General features: G+C 58.5%; 1 protein-coding gene across 1 annotated transcript in view; it reads right to left on the bottom strand.

Moving 5' to 3' along the window:
- CPXM2 (carboxypeptidase X (M14 family), member 2) overlaps window positions 1-9,930 on the bottom strand; it is an 84,219-nt gene that overhangs the window by 10,267 nt on the left and 64,022 nt on the right. Inside the window, exons 8-13 of the mRNA XM_006754990.1 lie at window positions 7,283-7,367; window positions 5,965-6,115; window positions 3,384-3,476; window positions 2,468-2,473; window positions 751-864; window positions 4-30 (exon numbers count right to left, since the gene is read on the bottom strand). Of these exons, the coding sequence (XP_006755053.1) occupies window positions 4-30; window positions 751-864; window positions 2,468-2,473; window positions 3,384-3,476; window positions 5,965-6,115; window positions 7,283-7,367 (476 nt within the window). The remainder of the gene's footprint in view (window positions 1-3; window positions 31-750; window positions 865-2,467; window positions 2,474-3,383; window positions 3,477-5,964; window positions 6,116-7,282; window positions 7,368-9,930) is intronic.

The following is a 9,930-nucleotide window of genomic DNA, read 5'->3' as shown; positions in this document are numbered from 1 at the left end:
CGCCCGCCATGTAGTGGAACTCGGGCTCCCCTGGACCAGGTGGGGCACAGGCACGTCAGCTGCTGCGGCCAAGCCGCTCCCCACGCGCCGCTCGCAACCCTCTGCCCAGCAGCCACTGGCCACCTCAGCCTGCTAGTCTTTTTTCTTCCTTCCAAATATATTTTTATTGATTTCATCCAGAAGGGAGAGGGAGGGACAGAAACATCAATGATGAGAGAATCACGGATCGGCTGCCTCCTGCACGATCATTAATCAACCCAGGAACCAAGAGGTCAGGGTTCGATTCCTGGTCAGGGCACAGGCCGGGGTACAGGTCCGGGTTGCAGGCTCGATCCCCAGTAGGGGGTGTGCAGGAGGCAGCCGATCGATGATGTTTCTCTCTCTCCCTCTCCCTTCTTCTCTCTCTAAAACAAACAAACAAACAAACAAAAAACTAGGGGCCTCCTCTGATGGAGCCGTTACTGAGTGGGGGTGCAGGGTTTCTGGTGGAAAAGGACTTTGTCCTAAGTGCCCGGGCATTTCCTCCCTGGCCAGTGGGCCAGCTCAGAGCTGGGGGCAGGGCTCACACGGCCCCCACTCCCCCCGCACCCTTCTGTCAGGAAACGGGTATTTCCAGGATCAATCAGCCGGCGGCCGTGTCGGAGGACGGGCAGCTCAGAGACCCAGGTGCGGACTGAGTGGGAAGGGGCGGCCGCTCTGCCCTGCGCCAGGGCTGTCCCCACTGGCCACGTGCACCCCGGGGGGCCTCACCGACTTCGTGCTCCCCGGGCCGGTCGGAGATCTCCACGGCGTACAGCTTCAGGCCTTGCTGGCTCTTGCCGATGTTGTAGATCCTGGTGATGTTGGGGCACATCTCACTCACCATCGGCCCCCCTCCCTCCCCTCCCCCCAGTCTCACCCCTGGGACGGCCTCACATGCAGTTATCTAGTCCGCACCATGAGGAAGCTGTGACGGAATGAGAGTCTCGGCCCTCAGGGTCCCACACGCAGGAGACGTAACACACATGTAACACGGGCCTGAGCGATTCTAAAGCGGGGCCGTGAGGTGGAGGCCTTCGGTTCTCCGGAGCCACGAACTCCCTCGGAGACCAGTGTCTGTGCACCTTCGTCCGGCCCCTCCCATCCACCCACCGGGCCGGGCGGGAAGCGCCTCCCAGTAAGTCCCTCTCCTGCCCCTGGGACTCGCACCCTCAGTACCATCCCTCCCGGCGACAGGCCTTCTACTCTCTCCTCTCCCTCCTGTGGCTCCTCCTTTTGGTTTGTTTTGTTTTCATATATTTTTATTGATCTCAGAGAGGAAGGGAGAGGGAGAGAGAGATATGAATGCTGAGAGGGAATCATGGATCAGCTGCCTCCTGCACGCCCCCTACTGGGAACGGAGCCCGCAACCCAGGCCTGTGCCCTGACCTGGAATCGAACCCTGACCTCCTGGTTCCTAGGCCGGCGCTCAGCCCCTGCGCCCCACGGCCGGGCGTCCCCAACTCTTCTCGTGGGAGAGGAGGCCACTTCTGCAAGTGGGGCAACCATGTAAAGACACCAACTGCCGCCTGGGTGCAGGGAGCTCGTCTGAAACACGTTCCATGCGTTGCTTTTGACAGAAATTGCACCGAGCTGGTGTCTGACTCTGGGGCTCGGAGAGAGGCCTGGGCGCAGGGAGTCGGAGCTGGCACAGGAGGCTCCGGGAACCGGCGGCGGCAGGGCCTGCGACCCCGCAGGGCAGAGCGGTGACTCACAGCCTCGAGTCCCAACTCATTACAGTGGTTTCTGAGAAGTGCAGCGGCGACGGTCTCTCCGGCACGTCCGCCCCGAGTCTGCGCTGACAGGAGCGGGAGCTGTGAGTCCCCACGAGAGGCCACGCAGAGACCGGCCTGCTGATGCCTCAGGGGGGCCCCAGCCCTCGGGCCCAGCCTCACCGCTCCTCCTCGGGGTGGTCCCTGAGCCTGGCCGGGCGCGGTCCCTCCTCCCCGCCCGGAGCCCTGCTCTGAGCCACGGGAGCTGGGCCTCGTGGATCCTCGTCCTGTAAGTGTACTCGGGAGGCCCTTCCCTGATGTCTGTCTCACACCGACCTCACATGTGCACACTTATCTAGTCTGGACCAGTAGGAATCCTTAGCACCTTTGATATCTAAGGGTTTCTCACTAGCGGCACCTGCCCTCACTGCCCTGCAGCCTGTCCTCCAACGATCGGCCCCTCCTCCCCTCTCTGCCCAGGATGCCAAGGCGGTCAACACCCCAAAATCCCTTGGTCTCTGAAACTATGTTGGGGGCAGGGGGGCCCTCTGGGATTCCCTTTCCTCTTTTTTTTAAAAAAAAAAATATTTTATTGATTTCAGAGAGGAAAGAAGGGGGGGGGAGAGAAACATCAATGATGAGAGAGAATCACTGATCAGCTGCCTCCTGCACGCCCCCTACTGGGGATTGAGCCCACAACCCGGGCATGTGCCCTGACCGGGAATCGAACCTGGGACCCTTCAGTCTGTAGGCCGACTCTCTATCCACTGAGCCACACCAGCCAGGGCTTCCTTTTCCTCTGAACAGCACAAAAGCACCCAGAGCTCAAGGGCCTCGGGCAGGCGTGCTGAGGTCGGGCTGTCCGTTACCATCAGGAGAGATGGAAGGTTTCCATCCGGGCCCTGCTGCTGTCGTTGGCCCGAGCGGGGTCAAGTATAGAGAGTTTTCCAAACTCCCCAGGCGATTCTACCACGCAGCCCAGACGGAGGCTCAGAGTCTCTGAATAGCAACGGGTGGGGTTCTGCACGTTCGGTGACTCAGTTTCCCCATCAGTAACGCGGGTCCGAGGTGAGGGCTTCCTGCCACCACTATTCTCAGTTATCCTAGAGCAGTGCTGGCGAACCTATGACACGCGTATCAGAGGTGACACGCGACATTTTTTTGGTTGATTTTTCTTTGTTAAATGGCATTTAAATATATAAAATAAATATCAAAAATATAAGCCTTTGTTTTATTATGGTTGCAAGTATAAAAAAAATTCTATATGTGACACGGCACCAGAGTGAAGTTAGGGTTTTTCTAAATGCTGACACGCCGAGCTCAGAAGGTTCGCCGTCACTGTCCTAGATCCTGTTTCTCCCGGGACGCTGCACACCACCGACACCCTGACGTCCGCGAATCCCTCGCACACAGATGCGTAAGAAGCTAGAGAATCAAGTCAGGAGCGTCCGGGTGGGATTCCATTCCCGCCACCTGCTGGCGAGGAGCCCCTGATGCCTCCCCACCTTCTCCGCCTGAGACCACAGGCATCCGTGGCCCCCCCAACCCGGGTGCTCACTCCGGCCCTGTCCCTAGCTCGTCACCCGCGTCTCCGAAGGGGAGAACCGTGTGCTTCCTCCCGGGCGCGTCCCTCTCGCGCTGACCCGCTGGCTCTCACCTGGCGCATCTCCTTGTAGCTGTGGTGCCTGAAGTCCAGGTCGTCCGTGGTGGTCATCTCGTTGCGCCGGTGGTAATAGTTGTTTGGATCTAGAGAGAGGAACACGGCTCTGAGTTCGTAGCAATTGGCAGTATTAGCATTCTGATGTGCCTATGTGCCAACTCTCTTGGTATCCACTCTCTACATACCTTTCAGCCCATCTCCACCATTCCACAGAGGGGAGAGAACCTTCTAGAAGCTTCTTATGAGTCAGAACCACCCGGTGATGGAGAGCATGGGCCTGGGCTCAGATCTCTGCTCTTCCACTTATGGGCTGTGTGACCCTGGACACCACACGGGGGTCTCTGCTTTGGTTTCTTCACCCGAAAACAGAAACATACTGGCCCCTCCCCCCGCGGTTTCTTGTGGTTTGAGTTGGCATGACCGGGGTGCCTCGCACCCTGTCAGCACTGGATGGATGGGTGGGTGGATGGATGGATGGATGTGTGGATGGATGGATGGATGTGTGATGGATGGATGGATGGATGGATGTGTGCAGGATAGATGGTTGGATGGATGGATGGATGGATGGGTGGGTGGATGGATGGATGGATGTGTGGATGGATGGATGGATGTGTGATGGATGGATGGATGGATGGATGTGTGATGGATAGATGGTTGGATGGATGGATGGATGGATGGGTGGGTGGATGGATAGATGGATGGGTGGATGGATGAATGGATGGATGGAGGATGGATAGATGTGTGATGGGTGTGTGGATGGATGGATGGATGAGTGAATGAGTTGAAGGATGAATGAATGAATGAGCTACTAAGCGAATGCCAGGCTGCACGCAGAAATGGGAATCTTTGCAAGTGTGGTGGACACGCTCAGTTGCTTACCCAGCATTCAGTCCGCTGCCATACCTCCTAACAGAAACCTTGTGCCATTTGGGGACCCACCCCCGCTCCATTCTCAGAAACAGGCCTCATACCCCCAGTTCCTGGGGCCCACGTGACAGGTCTGAGCCAATGGGAGCATCGCATCCCGGGCCACTCTTACTGCTATAGGTTGGAGGGAAGGACTTCCACATCACAGTGGAGGAGTGAGTGAGAATCTCTCCAGGGCACAGGCCAGAGAGAACCCCAAAACACCAGGAGCGAACACGTGAACCAACACTGGAGCCCAGTTTCCCTGGACTTCCTGTCACAGGATGAAGGGCCCCCTCACCCGCTACTCGAGTGGGAGCTGGGGAGCTGGTGCTGGGCTGGAAGCGCCCAATAGCAGACTCAGGAGTGTTGACAGTGGTCGCCTCTGGGGCCTGAGATTCCGGGGTCTGCAGAGGACTGTCTGCTCTTGAATCGACCCCCTCCATATAAACGGACTTTCTGGTTCTTTCCTGCCTGTGACTGTAGAGTCTGTATTGCTTCTGTAACTACAAAACCACATGGCACTTAGCAGAAAGGAGAGGGCGGAGGAGTGAGGAGGAGTGGAGAGAGGCGGGGAGAGGGGAGAGGGAACAGTGATGTGAGAGAGAATCACGGATCGGCTGCCTCCTGCACGCCCGCTTCTGGGGATCGAGCTCACAACCCAGAGGCAGCAAGGCCTGACCCCACAGGGCACGGGAATGGGGGAGCCTCCCTGGGCAGATGTGTAGGAGAGAGAGCCCGGAGCTGGTGTGGCTTGCTCCCTGAGGCCTGGCTCTGGGTGGGCGGGAAGGTGCGGATTCCTACAGGTCTACTGAGGGGCAGAAAGGATGCTTGGGGGGTGGGAAGGAGAGGAGGGGTCCAGTTTCCTAGAGATGCCTGGTCAGGATGAACAGGCCGCCTACAGGCTCCATGTGGGCACAAACGCATAAGCTCTGAAAGCCAGACAGGGGCCGGGCCAGATCAGCCGTCCACAGCCAACACCAGCCCGGATCCAGGTGGCTTGTGGGAACTCAGCCCCCTGCTTCCCGCCACTCCGAGGTCCCAGCCAGACACCCCGTCTGGTGAAAACAGGGCAAAGGGATACAACCTAAAGGGACAGACATTTACCCAAAGACACGCGCATCCAAGGGAAGCTGCATAAGCAGAAAGGCGCTGGGTACACGGTCAGGTTCACAGTGAGCTCCCTCCGGCTCCTCTGTTGTGGCGGGAGCGCTCAGGACGCCGCACAGCGTTACCGCTTGCTGCGGGTGGCGAGTGTATGCGTTTTCAACCTTGAACTAAGCCTCGACCTAAAACCCCTGCAGGCAGGCCACGGTCACTGGCACTGCACGGCCAGGGTGGTCCTGGTGCTGCCGAGGGGATTATGGGAGTTTTTTATTTGCTTTTGGCTTACTCACATTTTCTAAATATTTTCAGCAGATATGTTTCTTTTTAAATATGTATTTATTGACGTCAGGGAGGAAGGGAGAGGGAGAGAGAGAGAATCATCACTGATGAGAGAGAATCGTGGACCGGCTGCCTCCTGTACACACCCCACTGGGGACGGAGCCTGCAGCCCGGGCCTGTGTTCTGACCGGGAATCGAACTGGTTCATAGGTCGATGCTCAACCCCTGAGCCACACCGGCCGGGCCTGGTCTCTTTGACTCCCCTTTGGGGGACACGCTCACCGGGCAGCGGGCAGCCGAGGACCTCCAGCCGCAGGCAGATGCTCCCATCCTGGAACCAGGACTGCGGGTTGACGCGGAGGTAGCGGGCCACCATGGGCACCGGCAGCTCGTTGAGGACGGGGACCTCCTTCTCACTGTTCCCCTCAAACACCTGCTTGCACACAGGGGGAGGGAGCGCCTTTCAGCGCTGGCGGGACAGGGGTACCAGACGTGCTCCCTTACCCAGGCCTCACTGAGGCGCTCCACACGCGGGCGGGCTGGCAGGAAGCCCCTTCTTGGGCAGGGGTTGGGGGACTGAGATGTCCCTGCCGAAACGACTAGGGCCACGGCAGGGGACAGCCTCAGAGCTGGGCTCCCAGAGGACAGGACCTGCGCGGCTCAGGGTGCGGTGCGTGCGAATGGCCTGAAGGCAGAGTGGTCAGGGCTGCGGGGAAGGGCGGGCTCTAGAGAGAAGCAGCAGTGATGGCGCGGGGCCGAGACGGGCGCAGAGGGAGGGCCACTGGCCCTCGGGAACACGCGAGTGCGTGGGGGGTAAGGAGGGAAAGGGAGGCCACGCTCAGGTCGTGCGGGACACTGACGCCAGTCAGGCGCTAGCGGACCCGAGGAAGAGGGGGGACGTGGTCATACTGGCCGCCCTGGAGCCGATCCTGGGCTGAAAGATTGTGGCCATTCAAGCAAGTCAGGGATCGGTCACAACTGACTGAACAGCTGGGGGCATGGCCAAGGGCCCCCACTTCCAGGGCTGACTGTGACTGGAAGACTGAGCCCTACATGAGCCCTGGACGAGGGCCACTTGGTGCTGCGCTTCCAGGCACGGAAGGGGCATCACCCATCAGAGCTGTGGGTGCCCTGAGTTGGCAGAAAACCAGCAAACTTCCGGGGCACACCCGGGGCATACCCAGGGCACACACGAGGCACACACGAGGCACACATGGGACACACAGGGTACACATGGGGCACAAATGGGGTACACAGGACACACCGGGGCATACCCAGGGCACACACAGGGCAAACACGGGGTTCACACGGGGCACACCCAGGGCACAAATGGTGTACACAGGACACACCCAGGGCACACACGGGGCACACACAGGGCACATAAGGGGCACACACAGGACACATCCAGGGCACACACGGGGCCCACCCGGGGCACACACAAGACACATCCAGGGCACACACAGGACACATCCAGGGCACACACGGGGCACACCAGGGCACACACAGGACACATCCAGGGCACACACGGGGCACACCCGGGGCACACCCACCCGCCTTGCAGAGCCCCCAGCAGCACCGAGGGCCCCAGGAGCAGACTCACCACGTCCCCAGACCCGTTCTTCACCGTGACCCACGCGTGGCTGTCGTTGCTCACCATGACCTTGTAGGAGGTCACCCAGTCACTCCTGGGAGGAAATAAAATGTCATGGGGACCCAACACTTACTTATTTTAAAAATATTTTTTATTGATCTTAGAGAGGAAGGAGAGGGAGAGAGATAGAAACATCCATGATGACAGAATTATGGATTGGCTGCCTCCTGCACGCCCCCCACTGGGGATGCAGCCCACAACCCGGGCCTGTGCCCTGACCGGGAATTGACCTCTTGGTTCACAGGTCGATGCTCAGCCACGGAGCCACGTGGCCGGGTGGGACGACGCACTTTCAAACGCTCTCCTCCCCCACGCAGAAGGGCAGCGGTGAGCAGAGCAGGTGTGCCCTCCCCGGGGCCCGGGCCAGGTCACTGGCCATCGAGGCCACAGTTACTCATAGAACGTGGGGATCACAGAAGCACTGAGTTTTCTTGAATGGAAACATACAGCCGTTTTCCATGGACAACTCTTCTAATGAGATGCTTCGCCACCCCCACTCACTACCACGGTCACATCATGATGAGAGAGAATCAGGGATGGGCTGCCTCCTGCACGCCCCCTCACCATGGCCTCCAGGCCCCTGGTGCCCTGTTTTGTGTGATCCTCCTCTCGGTTCCTGATCCTGCTCACACTCTCGGTGCCTCAGGGCCTTGGCACATCCCGCTCCGTGTGTCCCCCTGGGCTCCTCCTCTCCCGTCCCTGACAGCCTGTACGTCACTCAGACCTCGCACCTCATCAGATAGGCCTGTGCTGATGTTCAAGCTTAACACCCCGTGCCTTTGTGATGGCGATGACCTGGTGCAGCCACAGGAAGTAAAGCCCTGGCCCGGCCGGCGGCTCAGTGGCTGAACGTGGACCTACGAACCAGGAAGTCATGGTTCATTCCCGGGCGGGCCAAATGCCTGGGTTTGAGCTCAGTCCCCAGTAGAGGGCGTGCACGGGCAGCCGATCCATGAGTCTCTCTCATCATTGGTGGTTCTCTCTCTCTCCCTCCCTCCCTCTCCCTTCCTCTCTGGGGTCAATAAAAAAAATATTTTAAAAAAGAGAAACATTACTCTTTAAAAAAAGGAAGTGTCAGTTAATTAAATCTCAGTTCCAATGAAGGCGGTGGGTCATCAGGGTGATGGGGGGCTATCTGCCGTCGGTCACCCCCAGGGAGGATGGGATTGGCCTGAAGTTCTCGCCACAAAAACCCAGCTGCCCTGTGGCACGTGCTCCGTGCTGCTCCTGACCCTGAGGCCGCCGCCCCACCCGCGTCCGGCCAGCCCCCGGGAACGCAGAGCCTCGCACACGAGCTCTTCACGCAGGTCCCAGGTGAGTGAGAAACAGGTGTGACCTGGACGTTCCGTGTGGACAAAGACCCGCGTGTGACCGGGCGGGTGTGGGCCGGGCGGGTGGGTGGATGCAGCTCCATCTCACAGGAAAGCCACGGCCCCCGGGATGCGTCCCCGACATCCTGTCAGAGGCCGGCTTCACAGACCCCAGCTCTCACGTCCGCCTTCCCCGTCTCCTAGTCCTCGGAAGGTTTGAAATTTCCAGCCCTCTGTGGCTTTTTCCACTTCCCTCGGAGAGAAGTTTCCACATCACAAAACCACCTTGACGTTTAATTCCCTGTGACGGGAGCTTTCAGCTGGAGCAAGGCGGCCCCAGAGCTTCTGTGTCAGCGACTTGCTGAGGCAGAAGACGGAGGGGCTCGGGGACTCCAGCCGGCTCCCGGCTCCACACGAAACCCAACCCAACCCAACACAGCCCCGCCCGTGGAGGAGACACCCCACTTCCCCCCAGCCAGCCGGCCTCCAGATGAGGACGCGAGGAGGTGGGCTGCAAAGGAAACATCTGGAACACATTGCGATAGTTTAGACCGATGTAAACGTGGTTTGAATAAAACCCAGAAACGTCCTCCATCAACACAGCGACGGACTAAACGCTTGTGGTACAACTAGGTCCCAGCTGCACTGAGCGCACGCACACACACAGACACACACACACACAGAGACACACACGCACACACGCACACACACACAGAGACACACACGGACACACACAGACAGACACACACACACACACACACACACACACCGTTTAAACCAGCAGTAGGCCTGCCAGCAAGCACAGGACGCCTCCCACAGAGAGAACAAGAGCTGTGGACCAGCAACAAGAGAGCAGCCAGCAGAGAGGGTAGCATTGCCTCAGGGGGACATGCACACACCAGGGCACCGGTGAATAATGCGCATCTTTTCAATCGATGGAGTCACACACATGCTGATATATATGCGATGTGCTATGTGTGCTGTTTCGTTGTATGGCCCCTTCAAATGGCCACTTGTTCCGATCGACGGCACATGCCCTTTCTGAGCAGCACTTCAGAACGTACGAAGACGTGGGGAACTGGGTGTCCGGATGGTTTGCCTCAAAACAAGAAAAGGTCTATCGAGATGGTCTCCACAAATCACCTGAAAGATGGGGAATGTGTAGCTAGCGATGGACATTACTTTGAACAAAGCACTGCTGATGTTTCTCTTGAAATTATCGTGTTTTCTTTTATTACAAAATCCGCATTTATTACAGTTAATAATGCGATCAACTATTAACCAGTT

Source organism: Myotis davidii, unplaced genomic scaffold, assembly GCF_000327345.1.
Source record: "Myotis davidii unplaced genomic scaffold, ASM32734v1 scaffold72, whole genome shotgun sequence".
Lineage (NCBI taxonomy): Eukaryota > Metazoa > Chordata > Mammalia > Chiroptera > Vespertilionidae > Myotis > Myotis davidii.
Note: the sequence above shows the minus strand (reverse complement) of the source record. Positions and strands in the feature narration are given on the sequence as shown.